Genomic DNA, 16596 nt, shown 5'->3' on the forward strand with positions numbered 1-16596 from the left:
TTGTCTGAATGAGGATTGGGAGCTCTGGGGATTCTGAGTTGGGAGAAAGTGAGTCACCAGCTGCACGACTGCCTCCTGGGGTCACTACAGCTGGGGCTCCCCCACTGTGCCTGGAACCCAAAGAAAGAGCCTGCAGTATTGCTTTCCGGTTACTACAATAAGGCAGGTCTGCTAATAAAATCAGAACCAGAGTTGAGGGGCAATGGGAAAGGAACTTCCACTCTAGTGCCTGCATAAATCTGAGAGCTGCCCAGCAGTGGATGCAACTGCGCTTTGTCTCATCTTTCCCTTCCTAGACGTCTCCTGGTCTGAGAACCAGAGTTCCTGGGTCCCAAGTCTTCACTAACTTACCTGAAGCTTTAGAGTGAGTCATACACCCCAGGGAGAAGGCAATGGCACCACACTTCTGTTCTCTTGCCTGGAAAATCCCATGGATGGAGGAGCCTGGTAGGCTGCAGTCCATGCGGTCACTAAGAGTCAGACATGACTGAGTGACTTCACTTTCACTTTTCACTTTCATGCATTAGAGAAGGAAAGGGAAACCCACTCCAGTGTTCTTGCCTGGAGAATCCCAGGGACTGGGGAGCATGGTGGGCTGCCATCTATGGAGTCACACAGTGTTGGACATGACTGAAGTGACTTAGCAGCAGCAGCAGCAGCATAAACCCCAGGGTTCAGTTTCCCAACTCTTGGATGAGGGAGAATGGACTTGCTCCAAAACACTTGTTCCAGACTGAAGCTCAGTGCCAGTCAGTGGACAAGAGGCTCAGAGGTGGGTGTTACTGAGGATGCTGAGGCTGCCTCTGGTGGGCAGGGGGCTGTAACTGTCTGGTGATGTTCATGGGTCCTGGGCTCAGGACTGGGAGTGGTAGACCACTTGGCACACAGCTGCTGTGACACTGAAGACCTTAGAGGTCTTGCCCACTGGAACGTACCATCATTTGGGTTCTGTGGGGTGAGACTGGGTACTTAAAAGTCGGAAGTTACCCATGGGGAAGTTTGTAGATTCCTCAGCAGAAACCCAAATTAGGCTGATCAATCATCTCTGCTAAAAAACTCAGGGAACTAGATATACCAGGACTCTTAGACAAATTTTGCAGTATTTTAAATACTATTTAAAGTAGGCCATCTTTTGGATGACCTGCTATTTGCTCTCTGGTTTGGGATGATACCCACAGTTAGAGTGGAATCAAAGGGCTCTGGGGGAGGCTGCCCTGTGACTCATAGGAGTGAGTACAGCTCTCTCCCCTTCACAAATGGAGCAGGAATTCCAGCAGGAAAGACATGACCTCCAAGTTTAGAGGAAGACTCAGGTAGATCTGACCCTCAGGTAGGCACTATTCTTTTCCCAGTGCTTCTTCCTTCCCTCCTGCGTCCTGTGCAAGCTGCCCACCTCCTGGTTCCTGGGTTCTGAATTCCTCCTCCCTTCTCTTGCAAATATCCATGCAGTCCCACTTGTGGCTTCCTCTCTACCCAGGCCCAATCCCTCACCTGCAGATGGCACTAAAGAAGGGAAAACCAAGGACGAGTCTGCCCAGTTCATTCTTTCTAAAAGTGTCCACATTCCTTCTGCTTCCAGACCCTGTCCTGAATCATCAACATCTCCAGCTAGATGACTCAGCTTAGCAGGGTAATGGAGATGTGGATGGTGGGGGGCGGTAAGGTTGTCAGGTGTGGGGACAGTTTTCAGATGACAAGAGATGAGTTGGAGTAAGGAGCATGTTGTCCTCCAACCATTCATTCATTGGGGACCTGCCTGAATCTGCTATCTTGGGCTTCTCAGAGTATCTCTAAGACAGAAATTTCAAAATTGACTTTCTATAAACTTCTTAGTACAAAACGATTTCAAACATAACAAATATAATAAAGAAGAGTGTCATAAACCCTATATTTTATCAATTGGCATTAATAACTACAAAACTAACCTCTTAGTCCCACAGGTTGTCATGGACCAGAGACTATGCAACATCAAGGTGATGACCAATTGATTTGCCGGTGAAGACATTCTTGACTTGCATCAGTCTTTCTCTTCTTGCTATCTTCTCACATATGTTCATTGAAGGGAAGGAGGAAGAGGCAGAATAAGAGAACAAATAGGGAGAGGCTAATCCCATCATGAGGGACCACCATCAAAACCACAAGTCAGCCTGGGTACCTCTGAAACGCCCTACTTTCTAATACCATCACATTGGGAGTCAAGGGTGGACACAATTCAATCCATAGCAACTACGCAGATCTATTTTTAAATCAGGACAGACACTCATTTCATTCTCTCTTTTACTTCTTATTCATTTTTCATTAAGTATTTTAGGGATGAGATGAACATTTCACAAAATGTACATAATGAGTATTTGGGTAAAATAATGGGATGGCATCTGGTCCCATCACTTCATGGGAAATAGATGGGGAAACAGTGGAAACAGTGTCCGACTTTATTTGTGGTGCTGCAAAATCACTGCAGATGGTGATTGCAGCCATGAAATTAAAAGACGCTTACTCCTTGGAAGAAAAATTATGACCAACCTAGATAGCATATTGAAAAGCAGAGACATTACTTTGCCAACAAAGGTCCATCTAGTCAAGGCTATGGTTTTTCCAGTGGTCATGTATGGATGTGAGAGTTGGTCTGTGAAGAAAGCTGAGCACCGAAGAATTGATGCTTTTGAACTGTGGTGTTGGAGAAGACTCTTGAGAGTCCCTTGGACTGCAAGGAGATCCAACCAGTCCATTCTAAAGGAAATCAGCCCTGGGTGTTCTTTGGAAGGAATGATGCTAAAGCTGAAACTCCAGTACTTTGGCCACCTCATGCGAAGAGTTGACTCATTGGAAAAGACTCTGATGCTGGGAGGGATTGGGGGCAGGAGGAAAAGGGGACAACAGAGGATGAAATGGCTGGATGGCACCACTGACTTGATGGACGTGAGTTTGAGTGAACTCCAGGAGTTGGTGATGGATGGGGAGGCCTGGCGTGCTGTGATTCATGGGGTTGCAAAGTCAGACACGACCAAGTGACTGATCTGAACTGAACTGAATGGGATGTTAAAAAAATGCTCTTTGTTCCCAATAAAATTAACATTTAATATCCAGTCCATGTGCAAATTTCCCTTATTCTCAAAAAACAGATGTCTTTTCACAGTTTATTGAGAGAATGTAGTCATATGTTGCACTTGGTTGTTCTCCTTTAAGATGAAATAACTGTTCCTCTCCCAATTTCAATGCCATTTGTTTGTTCAGAAACTGGGAGGAAGCAGGGTGGTTTGTCTTACAGAATGTCCCACTATTGAGTTTAGAGCAGGAGTCCACAATACCAGCACAGTGGGTCAGGACCAGTGGTCCTTGGTCTATTAGAACCAGACCTCCACAGCAGCAGGTGAGCTGCAGGCCAGTGAGTGAGCTTCATCTATATTATAGCTGCTCCCCATCACCCTCTCATCACCCCCAGAAGGGACAGTCTAGCTTGTTTCCCTGGAACCATTTATAGTTACATAACCTATGCTTAATAGAAGCAAAAATAGCATAAATATTGATGATTATTTCCCTTTCTCAGTGCTCAGAATGGTGAGTTGGTGCCCTAGCAACCTATCACAGTGACAAATTAGATGTTGCCTATTAACATTTGGACACATTCGGCCAGCTTAAAATTAAATATTAAAAAACTAAGATCATGGGATCCAGCCCCATCCTTCATGGAAAATAGAAGGAGAAAATGTGGAAGCAGTGATAGATTTTTCATCTTAGCCTCTAAAACCACTGCTGATGGTGACTGCAGCCATGAAATGAGAAAGCGTTTGCTTCTTGGCAGGAAAGCTATGAGAAACATAAACAGTGTGTTGAGAAGCAGAAACATCATTCTGCCCAACAAACGGGTAGATGTTTGGCCTTTTCATTTGGATTCCTATACATTCTGTCCAGTCCCCATTGGTCTTTGAAATCCCTCAGCTTTCTGGTCCTTCAAGATTCCCAAGATTATTTTGCGCATTTCTTTACCCAGTCCTGAAATCAGACATCTCTAAGCATCCATGCATCATCTGATGGGAAATGTGTTTAGAAGCTACATGTTAGACCTCAGAATAGTCACTGTTATCAAGTTGTCATTGCCTGTAGGCTTACATGGGTCAGAGTAGGAAGGACACATTTTCCTTTAAAAAATAAAATAAAAAGGAAAATAATTAGTTGGTACAAACCTATGATTTCAGTCCAAGACTTAAGACAGCAGGGTTTTAATTAAAGTTCTTCATGTTATTAGTGAACCTCTTTTTCTAGCCACTGAAAGGCTTACTTCAGAACATTAGTTTTAATTATTGTCTTGCTTTTCCTATTAACATATATATGATTCTGTCACAATAACAAGTAATATGAGGATCAATAATTTGTTGAATATAGTTTGAGATTTCTTTCCTTATTTCTTTTGATTTTCTTTGGTTTTGTTTTTGATGGGCAGTATTTTTGTTTTTCCTTAGAAGATATTCCACTCTGAATGTAGTCATAATTCTGAATTTTAAAGCCACTTAAGTAATGTGTTGTTATGGGCAGCTAGTCATCAACTTGATGCAATTAGATTTATCAGTCTTTGTTCTCAATTTGTTGAGTTCAGTTCAGTCCTTCAGTAGTGTCCGTCTCTTTGCAATGCCATGGACTGCAGCATGCCAGGCTTCCCTATCCATCACCAACTCTCGAAGCTTACCCAAGCTCATGTCCATCGACTTGGTGATGCCTTCCAATCATCTCATCCTGTCTTCCCCTTCTCTTCCTGCCTTAAATCTTTCCTAATATCAGGGTCTTTTCCAATGAGTCAGTTCTTCCCATCATGTGGGCAAATAATTGGAGCTTCAACTTCAGCATCAGTCCTTCCAGTGAATATTCAGGACTGATTTTTTTTTAGGATGGACTTGTTTTATCCCCTTGCAGTACAAGGGACTCTCAAGAGTCTTATCCAATGCCATAGTTTAAAGGGCATATATATGTGTCATTTGTCAGGGATGTCATATTCCCCCTGTTGGGATTTAGCCATGAAAACTGAATTTAAACAATGCGCAAAAATAAGTGTTATGACACAGTGTCCGATCTACACACATCTGGTGACTAGGAGAGGCTCCTGTTGTATTCAAGGGATAGTCAGTGATAGATCTCATGCAGGATTAGGCCCTGGGAATCCTGGATGAGTCATTAAACACCATTGTCTTTACTTGGCTGCCACATTTGTTTTGTCTTCTTTGATTGGGAAGACATTTCACAATTTTTTTTTTTTGTATGTTTTGTGTGGCAGACAAAATTTTTCACGGGATAGACGCTATGGGGAAATTATATCAGAAGTATATCCATTTATTTTCAGCAGTTAAATTCGTTGGTTTGTTGTCCCCGGTGATCTTTCTTTATAAATAGAAAGGAAACACACACACATGTTCAGTATGCATCCAGTCTCTTTTTAAATCAACCGACATGAATCAAATTCCTCTCTGTCCCCACTGCACTGCCAACTTTAGGGGAGAAATAAAAACTTACAGAGACTGAAGGCTGATTCCAGCACATCACTGTGGAGTTTTCGTTCCCACAGTTCTTTGGGGAAAAAAAATTAGTTGCTAACATTAAAGTCAGTAGATTGTACATAAATATCCAAACTTTTGATTCTCTTGAAAACATGGCCAACTGGGTTGCTTTCCAGCATGAGTGAAGTGGAGGAAAGGCTGCTCCCAGTGGTAAGGCCTGTGCTGCCCAGGGCCCAACATGGCAACCTAGTCCTAGTATCATATCTCCTGCCTCCTGGGGACATGAGTTTGTGAGAACTAGACTGCTAGCTCTCTTAAGATAAAGACTACTTTTGTCTTGATCAACTTTCACTTTGAAGCCTTTAACCCAGAACCAAGCACACACTTTTTCCTTGTACACTTGTTGGATGATATAAAATATCTTGTGGATGCATATGACATTTCTTCCAATACTGAAACCATGCAATTGAAATACTGCTCTGCCCTAAATCTTTGATGCAAACTGGCATCATAGGTGCCCCTGATGTCTGCCATTAGACCCACTAACTAAAACCAGTTGTATGTTCCTGGGCTGTCCCTGATGTCTTCACTTTGCCATTTGACAACTTATCCTCCTAGCAATCTCCTCTCCAATGAAGACAGCAATGCATTATCTCATGAAGTGGCTAGGATCAGATCAGATCAGTCGCTCAGTCGTGTCCGACTCTTTTCGACCCCAAGAATCACAGCACACCAGGCCTCCCTGTCCATCACCAACTCCCAGAGTTCACTCAGACTCACGTCCATTGAGTCAGCAATGCCATCCAGCCATCTCATCCTCTGTCATCCTCTTCTCCTGCCCCCAATCCCTCCCAGCATCAGAGTCTTTTCCAATGAGTCAACTCCTCGCATGAGGTGGCCAAAGTACTGGAGTTTCAGCTTTAGCATCATTCCTTCCAAAGAAATCCCAGGGCTGATCTCCTTCAGAATGGACTGGTTGGATCTCCTTGCAGTCCAAGGGACTCTCAAGAGTCTTCTCCAACACCACAGTTCAAAAGCATCAATTCTTCAGCACTCAGCCTTCTTCACAGTCCAACTCTCACATCCATACATGACCACAGGAAAAACCATAGCCTTGACTAGATGAACTTTCGTTGGCAAAGTAATGTCTCTGCTTTTGAATATGCTATCTAGGTTGGTCATAACTTTCCTTCCAAGGAGTAAGCATCTTTTAATTTTATGGCTGCAGTCACCATCTGCAGTGATTTTGGAGCCCAGAAAAATAAAGTCTGACACTATTTCCACTGTTTCCCCATCTATCTCCCATGAAGTGGTGGGACCAGATGCCATGATCTTCCTTTTCTGAATGTTGAAGATGACATGAAAACAAGAATGTCAAGCATGGCCCTTGGAATCCATTTTCATGATGTTCTTAGCAGTTTTTTTTTTTTTCTCCAAGTAGGCAAGGTTTTCCATCTTTGTACACGTCCATGCAGATCAGTTTGATTTTCCAGCTAAGCTTCAAGGAAGAAATTACAGTTCAGTTCTCCATATTCTGAGAAGCTTCAAAGTCCACTCGCCAAGGACACTGATGGAGGTAAAGATTTTATTGAGACCTTTGTGTTTTTTTTTCAGACCTATTAGTGGCCTAAAGGGCTAAACTAGGGCATGTCAGAGCATATATAACTAGGGGCTCCAGGTCACCACTACATGCTAAGAACCTGAACTTCCCTAAGTACTTGGATCCAGGAAAGAAGCATGAAGTGGCTTGTGCTCCTCGGCCTGGTGGCCTTCTCAGAGTGTGTAGTCATGTAAGTATGGAGACTGTAAGCCACATCATATTCATTTCTGTGATTTTTCTTTTCATCTGATTATTCTATTCATCAGGCCTAGAAGGGAATGGAATATTTCCCTCACAATCTTAAAGTTCAACCCTTACTTATAGATAAGTACCTTGCTATAGGAACTGTGGGTCCCAGGGTCTTGGTGTAGATTTATATAGTTGCACAACTTTTGGTGTCCAGTCAAGTCATGACCTATTGAAATTGGAACTCCTTGCAAGTGTTCAGTGCACAGTCAGTGCAGATGTAGGTGTGGTCCTGTGGAAAGCACTTTTCTACCTTTTATTTAGCATGTTCTTTGTTCCCTCTCTACTTCAGTGTGTATATGTCTATGTCTGCATCTCTGTATCACTCATTTATCTCTCCATCTCTTTGGAAGTCTCTGAGTGTATTTCTCTCTGTATTGTTTTCCTTTAATTTTTCATTTGACTCATCATTCCTTCTCAAGCCTCTGCATTTCCTTAACTTGTTCCCTATCTCATGGATTCTTTTTTCAGCTATCTTTTTTTTCAACTTGGGAAAGATTGGGAGAGCTACTTATACACTGTTTTATATCTGACAAGCAGTGTGACCACAGCCAATTCACAGGCCTCTTGCATTTCCAATTTCTCCCTGGTAAAAGAGAACAGGAATCCCCCTTCTACTTCCTTCCCTGAGCTTCTATGAGAAGGATACAGTGGTATGGCAACAGCAGTGCTAGTGGCTGTCGTTGCTGAGACTTCCTATTTATCAGACACCTTATATCCATCACTTCACTTATCCCCAAGATGTCCTATTTGGAGGGTTTGAATCATTACATGCCACCATTTTACTGAGGGAAGACTGAGACCCCATATGGTCATATGGCTTACCCAACATTACAGAACAAAATCTTTATGCAAACCTATGTCTTTGCCATGGTATATGCATAAAATTCTGATAATAAGATGACTCATAAAAATGATTAGAAAATACACAGTGCCATTGCAGTGACAGTTATATCTTAACACTGACAGCTAGTTGTAGCTTCTTTGTTTTCTTTGTCAAATGCTCAATGAAAGAATACCTCTAACAAAAGTGAAGACCATGAGAAAAACCCTCAGTGAAAAAAACATGCTGAGCAATTTCCTGAAGGAACATGCTTACAGAGTGTCCCAGATTTCTTCTCGTGGCTCAAATAGAACTATTCACCCCCCTGAGGAACATCATGGATGTGTTTTGGGAGGATGATGCTCCACAGCGCCCCCTGGTGCTCTAGCCTAGCACTGCGGCTCATCTGGAGATGCCACATGGGATGTTGGGTCTGGGGCTCCTGCAGGAGGCAGAAACCCTGGGCAAAAGACGCCCAACCCAGAGGAGAAGGCACTATCATCCTCAACTCTTGGTCTTGGTGACTGGGCCCAGAAATTACCAGGTGGCAGGTAAACTTCCATTTCTGTGTCAAAGATGTGTCATTAGTTTGATGGAGATTGTTCCTTCTGAGGAGAAGGCAATGACGACCTACTACAGTGTTCTTAACTGGAGAATCCCAAGGGCGGGGGAGCCTGGTGGGCTACTGTCTACGGGGTAGCACAGATTCGGACACGACTGAAGCAACTTAGCCGCAGCAGCAGTTCCTTCTGAACTAAGGGAGTCACTCAGTTACAGATGAAGAGTGAACCATCTCTGATCAAAAGGTAGAACCAACTGCAAAGCAATTGTGAATCCCCAGGCAGAGGAATTCAGTTTCCACAGATGCAAGAACCACAGCAGGAAAAAGTTATTGAACCCGTATTCTGTGTAAGGCCATAAGAATCTAACACTGGTTACTGTTCTTAGATTAGAAAAGGGGCTTATTTTGCCTTCAAGAATGTCCATGCCAGCCTGAGAGATAGGCAAAAAGTAAATACATGTCAAATGAAAGAGTCACCTGCGTGATGTTGATTGGATGTGGTCTGAGTTTGCAGGGAGTGGCTGGGGTTAATCAAGAAGGATCTCCTGGAGAAGGGGGTCCTAAAGCTGGGTTTGAAGAAACTACAGAGCTTTTCAAATGAAGGGACCAGGACTTCCCTGGGTGTCCAGCTTCCTGGAGGTCCAGTGGTTATGCCTCTGGGCTTCCAATGGAGGAAGTACCACTTCAACGCCTGGTCATAGAATCAATATCCTGCATACAATGCAGCACAGGAAAAAAAATATCAAATGCAAGCACCTCTGTGATCAAAGGCTGTGAGCTTCACAGTAGTTAGAAAGTGATCTCAAGAGATATTTGACACCCAGAGGGAGGCAGCAGTGTGGGAATAGAGGGTAGCCAGTTCTGCACTAATCCACTCCCTCCTTCTCCCTGTAGATGCTCTACAAGGGTAACATCACCATTGGAACACCCCCTCAGGAATTCCAGTTTGTCTTTGACACAGGCTCATCTGACTTGTGGGTGACCTCCGTCTTTTGCACCAGCCCAACCTGTTGTGAGTACAGACACCCCGTACCTGGACCATCTTTCACTTGCCCTGCCGCCCTGTTTTCCACCCTTGGCACCTGATGACACTCATCTCTTGTGTCTGCAGCTACACACGTTAGATTCAGACATCTTGAATCTTCCACCTTCTGGCCTACCCAGAAGACCTTCAGCATTACCTATGGATCTGGGAACATGAAGGGATTTCTTGCTTATGACACTGTTCAGGTAACGTGTAAACAGAAGCTGAGTCAGGACTGGCTATGGAGTGACCCCTGCTTGCAAAACAGATGCAGGACCATCTGCAGGACCCTTCCTAGCCTAACTCCCATAGATACTGGCCATCTTACCCACAGGATCCTGTCCCTGGGGAGGCAGTGCCCATGGTAACACATGAGCAAACAGATTAGCTAACCCAGAGAGTGACTTGAGGTGTGGACTTGCAGCTCCTCTGACCATGAGCAGTTCAAGGTTCATTTTGCTGGAAGCGAAAAGAGGGGGGAAAAAGCACCCACTTTCATATTCTGAGTCACTGTTCCAAGCACTTTAAGGTAATAATTGGTTTAATCCTGCAACAACCCCACACATCAGGTGGTCTGGTTGGCTCATGAGACATATGAGGAAACTGAGGTACAGACAGCAAGAGCCTTGTTGAGGTCACACATGTGGTAAATGGTGGAACTGGGCTGGCTTTTCAAGACTGAAGTTGCTGTGGGGTGTTTAGGGACAGGACAAAACTGATCAAGGGACCCTGTGGGCAGTCAAGGGCTTCAGGTATCCAGAGTTGGAAACTGGAGGCCAGATATGTCAGGGGGCCTGATAAATGAGTTCTCACTCTAGAGGGTCTTTGAGAGTCTAATAAAACCTATGGCCTGCCTACCTAAAGTACTTGAGTAGTTCCCTCTCTCTCTTTCTCTCTCATACATACTCACACAAATACACACATATCCCCAAAAGGGAATTTCCAAGGCAGTAATTTCATAGATCCCTGCAAGCAAGACTGAGTTTTCAGCTTCTGTCTTCCTGGACAGATGCAGAATTCACAGTACCTTTCAGAGAATGCAGTACATTCCTGTCATTAGGTCATAGTGATGCCAAAGAGAAGGCTACCTTGCTCTCGACTCATTTTCTCCACAAGGGGGCACCAATGGGTCCTGGCCTGACTCTTGGTTGCCCCACCTGTACAGAAGCCACAAGGCCAATATGACTCACTCAGGTGGTGTTTTTCAGAGGGGCAGATGTTTTAAAATTCATAGCCTCTCTCAAATGGAAACCAAATTATCTCCCAGCTTGGTCTAACCTTCTGAAGTCCATCAAAGACACAGCCCAGCCTCAATTCTTTTCTGAGGATTTTATGGCAATGCACCCCAGCCCAGTCTTAGCCCCTTTTCACATATCTGTAGTGAGAACACCCCTATTTCCCACAGATTGGGGACCTTGTAAGTACTGACCAGCCGTTCGCTCTAAGCGTGGCGGAATACAGGTTTGAGGGTATACCTTTTGATGGCATCTTGGGCTTGAACTACCCCAGACTATCCTTCTCTGGAGCCATCCCCATCTTTAACAACCTGAAGAATCAAGGTGCCATTTCTGAGCCTGTTTTTGCCTTCTACTTGAGCAAGTAAGTCTGAGATGGACAATCCCTTTCTCCATATTAGCTGTAAGATGCTTTCAGTTGCACGAAAAGTATAGAACACTTTATAAAGAAGTATCCTGAGAGAGAATCTAGCCCAGGATAAATATAGCCCAAGGGCCATACCTGGCTTCACCACAGGCATTTATAAATAACGTTTTATTGGAACACAACCCTGCTCCTGGTCTCAAGACCAGTAACTTGGTATAGGGGGATGAGTGAGGAGGAAGGCTAATGGAAGGCAACAAGAAACATGTTGGAGGAAAAGGCAGTAGGATTTGCTGATGAACTTAATAAAGAAGGAAGGAGAAGGATGGTGGATATCTTTCCTTCCTCATTAGCATTTCACTGGGAGCCCAGGGCCAGCTACCCAATTTTCAGAAGCCAGTGAAAATTAAAGTGTGGGACACAAAAAAACATGTGGGACCCCTTGTTCAAGAAATATTAGGCATTTCAAGACAGGGAGAGCAGAGGTGGGGTCCCTTCTGAGTGTGGGGCCCTTTGAACAGTAGAGGTCACAGGCCAGTAGAGGTCACAGGCCAGTGCAGCCAACTCTGGGTGACCTGAACCACACCCTTAGAACTCCCAGGCTTTGATTTTCCTAAAAAATGACAAGCTGGACAAGGAAAAAGCCATTATGCTTCAGCACCGTGTCCTCTGAGTGTATCTGAGCACTCAGGTCGCAAAAGGTCCATGGCATCTTCAGAAGATAGAGTGGGTGGAGCCCAGCCAGGTGACTCAGCTTCTAACCTCTTCTGTGCCACTCACAGCCAGTAACCTACCTTGGTCTGGATCTCAATGGCTCCTAGACTCAATTTCTGCATCTGTATTGGGACCTTATTAGGACCTTGGTGGGTGGACAAGCACAGCTCTCAGACAGTGCTGTTGTTACTGTCCTCCAAGGATCCCCCCACCTCTTCTCTATACACATGCAGGGTGAAAGGTAGTGAGGTGATGTTTGGTGGGGTGGATAAATCCTACTACCAGGGAGTGCTTGACTGGGTACCATTGATTGAAATGGGCGACTGGAGTGTACACATGGACAGGTAAGCCTCTCCCTCTGAGGGTCAACCCAAGTGATGCTCCCGCTCTGTACATGGACACAGGCAGACACACACAAATGCATTCTCAGACACACAGTCACACAGACATATACACCACCCACAATGACACAGACAGACACACAGACACATGGAAACACACAAGCAGACACATATAAACATACACAGAGACACATAAAAACATGCATAGCTAGTCAGAGACACACAAGCACACACAGAGACACATACAAACACATATACAAACAAACACACAAGCACATAGATTGCACACAACTCATGGGTTCATAATTACCCCAGGCCTTCTGACCAGGGCTCTGACCAGGGTCCTAAAAGGGTCCGGAGTGGTCTGTGCAGCTGGGAGAGTGCTGCACCCACTGCCCTGCGAGGCTTGGAGCATGATTAGAGGACTCTACAGTGTGGTGTACAGAGGATTAGCGAGAACTTCTCCAGCCTGAATATAGTTATAAGATGACCAACTGTCCAGGACTACTTGGGACCAAGGAAGTTCTCAGTACAGATAAATATGAATTTTAAAATATGGAAAGTCCTGAGCAAATGGGTAGAACTGGTCTCCTAAGGGAGCAACTACTCAGCACTGTAGAGAGATTTGCTGAAGTCTTAAGACATGAAAGCAACTAATAAAAAAGACACCCCACGTACCTGGGCACACAGTGGGGCAGGGGCTATAACAGAGAATCAGGAAGGTGGGATCCAGAGTGACCTGAGGACAAGAGGCATAACTGATAGGATTCTGTGTGATACCCTCAGACAAAAGGTGACCTGTCCTTTGGGGTTTCTGTGGGCTAGTCATGTATTTCCTGGCCAGGGTCTCAGGGTCTGAGCTGGTTGTAGGAGCAGTGCTTGGATACACCCTCTCCCAGAGGCGCCCCTCTCTCCCCCTACTGTGAGAATCTGCTGCCCCTGAGCATCTCCATGTTCACTCTGTGATTGACCAGTTATTTGTTCCCCACCAGATACAGCTCTCTGGATGTTTCTCATTCATTATTTGCACGGTCTTCATTCACTCACTAAACAGACAAGCATTGTGCATCCGCTGTGTGCCAGGCACTTTAGGGAGGCAATGAGAATAAAACTTGCCCTCACATCTAAGAAGGTAGCTGCACAGGAAATGGGACACACACATAGTGAATTGTGACTTTGGCACATGCTAGACATGAGGAAGGGTCTACAGGGACTGTCAAGAAAATAGACTGATAAACACCAGGGGAAAGACTTCCCTGAAACCATGACAGTTAAGCTGGAATCTGGAAGATGAGAAGAAATTTGCTAGTCAAAGGGGAGGGGACTCCTCTAGGAAGGAAGACCAGCTTGTGTCAAGGTGCAGAAGAGCCTGGTGTATTCAAGTACTGCATTCAAGGATGTCAAGGAAGGTGCCGTATCAGGAGCAAAGGAAAAGAGGGCAAGAGACAAAGGGCTGTTTAGGAGACAGTCGGGAAGAGGGCAGCTCTGGGGAGACTCAGAGTGACGTTGATGCCCGCTTTTTCCATTGTCTCTCAGCATTTCCATGAAAAGAAAGGTTATTGCTTGTTCTGGTGGCTGCAAGGCCCTTGTGGACACCGGGATATCACTGATCCTTGGCCCAAGAAGACTTTTCAATAACATACAGAAGCTCATCGGCGCCATGCCACGGAGTTCCAAGGTGAAGGATCATGCCCCAGGGTCACTCCCAGGCTCCACACACAAGAAGGATCTCCAGGGCCAACCTCTCTCCTTCTCTCTCTAACAGCAGTACATTTCATGTTTTGCCATCAATATCCTGCCCTCTATTATCTTCACCATCAATGGTATCAATTACCCAGTCCCAGCTCAAGCCTACATCCTCAAGGTGAGGGGAGAAGACTGAGGGGTGGTTCTCAAATAGGAACTTGAAATAACCCTTGGCCTGCTGCTGGGAGAAGGCCGCCCTCTGCAAGCCATGTCACACCATTGCAGATGCTGCTGAGCCCTGTGGCTGGGCCAGTGCCTGCAAGAAAAAAAAAAAAAAAAAAAAAAACCACTTGAGAGTAAAGGGCTGTCTGGGACACTGATCATCCTGAAATAAATGTGGAGACACCACGCCATGCTGGCATGGTGGGAGTCACAAGGAGAGGGGAACACTCAGGTCCTCAGTGTTCAAAGAGCTTCAGTTCAATCTAAATCCTCAAATGGATGAACACAGAAAGTCAGCTCTAGCAGTTCCTGAAATAGGCCATTTGATAAGGAGAATGGCTGGGGACACTCTCAGTGTGATCTCCCACCATAGGAATTAACAGTCTCCCTTCCCTCTTGCAGTTTTCCTGGTTTGGATGATAAATTACATTGTCAGCCTGGTTCTCGGCTGCATCTTCCCCTTGCTCTGGCCAAGCGCCCTCTTTGTGATTTGGGGTACCGACCCCTCTGTGGGGATGTTGGATACTAAGGTGAATAAAGAGTGCACAGTGACTGCTCAGCCCCGGCACAGGGTGGAGGCTTCATGTCAGCTCCCTGTGGGAGTTCGTAACAGGCTGATGAATTCAAAGAAGGCTTTGAGGAAGGGAGGGAATTTCAGGAATTGTAAAATCACAAACTCATTGAGCCATATGGAAGGTTGCTTGGTTCTAGGCAAACTTCACTGGATTCTATGCAAATGGCATCCCAAGGTGCTCTGAAATGAGGGACTTACTAGTGGTGATGAGGGCTACGGACTGACCGATGGGGATGGGGAACCAGAGTATGTTACCAAACCAAGCCTGGAGTGGCCAAAGAGGGTGAGTGCGGCCTGAAGGAGGCTTCCCAGAGTTCCTAAGTTAAGTCTTCAAGAATGTGCTGTGGGCACTGCTCTATTTAAGATGGATAACCAGCAATGAGTTACTGTGTAGCACAGGGAACTCTGCTCAATTATATGGCAGCCTGGATGTGAGGGGTATTTTGGGGACCAGGATTCATGCATACGTATGGGTGATTCCCTTTACTGTCCCCCTGAAACTCAGAATATTTTTAATCAGCTATACACCAATACAAAATAAAGGTTTTTTTTCTTTTTAATAAAGTACTGATTATGGGGACGCAGGAGGCAAACGGGCATTCTCTGCAGAGAAAACAAGCAGCAGGAGTCAGAAGGAAGGAAACAGGGAGTGAGGAGAACTATGGACACTCTTATTCTTTTCTAAAGATTTTATTGAAGTGTGGCTAATCTTCAGTGTTGCGTTAACTTTTGCTGCACAGCAAAGTGACTCAGTTATAAACATAAAAATTATATATTATTTTTCTTATTCTTTTTCATGTGGTTTATCACTGAATATTGAATATATTTCCTTATGCTCTACAGTAGGACTTAGTTGTTTATCACTCCTCTGTATCCACAACTCCCAGTCCTCCCCTCCCCCATACCCTTCCTCATGGAAACTACATGTCTTGGCCCTTTTTGGTTGTGGATGAACTCTCATATCCCCTGCTCCTGAGAAAATCCCCTCATACTTACCAAAACAGGGAAATAAAACCAAGAATTGTGCTGGGTCTGGATATTTGTGGGAGTCCCACATAAGAGCTCAGGCTGACTAGTGTGTGTCTCTGACTCCCCCAGGATTCTAGAGGCCACCTCTATACCACCTTTAAAGAGAACACAGTGAGGGCATCTACAGAGACCTGGATCCTGGGTGACGTCTTCCTGAGGCAGTATTTCTCAGTCTTTGATGGAGGAAATGACAGGATTGGCCTGGCACGGGCAGTGTAAATGCTTGGAGTGGTTCAGGAATCAGTAAGGCTGCTCTGAGCAAACACTCACTTACACTCACAAAGAGCAAGTGGCCTTGAGAGGGCTTTCTGGGTTCCTGAGTCTGGAAAAAATATGAATTAATCTCCCACCTGGGGAGAAGGAAATCTTTTGTTTAGAGATTATGGCTGCCATCCCCAAGGCTAAATATTGATTCAAGCCAAATGACATCTATTTCTGAACCATGACACAGAACTCTGACTGAGCTGATGCTTCTGTTTTCTGGGCTCCCAAAAGAGCTACTGATTACTGGCTCAGATTACTCACTTCCTCAGCCTTACCAGTTAGCCTTTCCTTATCAACTACTTCTCCCCTGAAATCACACTGCAAGGAAAGTCATAAAGGCTTTTGGTCTCTTGTCAGTTTCCCACATCTCCAGCACAGCAAGAAGTAGCTGTGATGGCTACTTGTCATAGCAACAACTATGGGAAC

The 16596-nt window shown here is 45.0% G+C and overlaps 1 protein-coding gene across 1 annotated transcript; it reads left to right on the plus strand.

The window, feature by feature from the left end:
* The first annotated feature begins 7223 nt into the window (after nucleotides 1-7223).
* On the plus strand, nucleotides 7224-16148 carry LOC113886159 (pregnancy-associated glycoprotein 1-like). The gene is given in 10 exon segments (XM_027532149.1): nucleotides 7224-7276; nucleotides 8347-8461; nucleotides 8463-8498; nucleotides 9612-9729; nucleotides 9829-9947; nucleotides 11147-11340; nucleotides 12288-12398; nucleotides 13932-14073; nucleotides 14161-14259; nucleotides 15976-16148. Coding segments are annotated over 10 exon segments (1137 nt in total). The 3' UTR covers nucleotides 16126-16148.
* Nucleotides 16149-16596: the final 448 nt, after the last annotated feature.

Source organism: Bos indicus x Bos taurus, chromosome 29 (assembly GCF_003369695.1).
Source record: "Bos indicus x Bos taurus breed Angus x Brahman F1 hybrid chromosome 29, Bos_hybrid_MaternalHap_v2.0, whole genome shotgun sequence".
Lineage (NCBI taxonomy): Eukaryota > Metazoa > Chordata > Mammalia > Artiodactyla > Bovidae > Bos > Bos indicus x Bos taurus.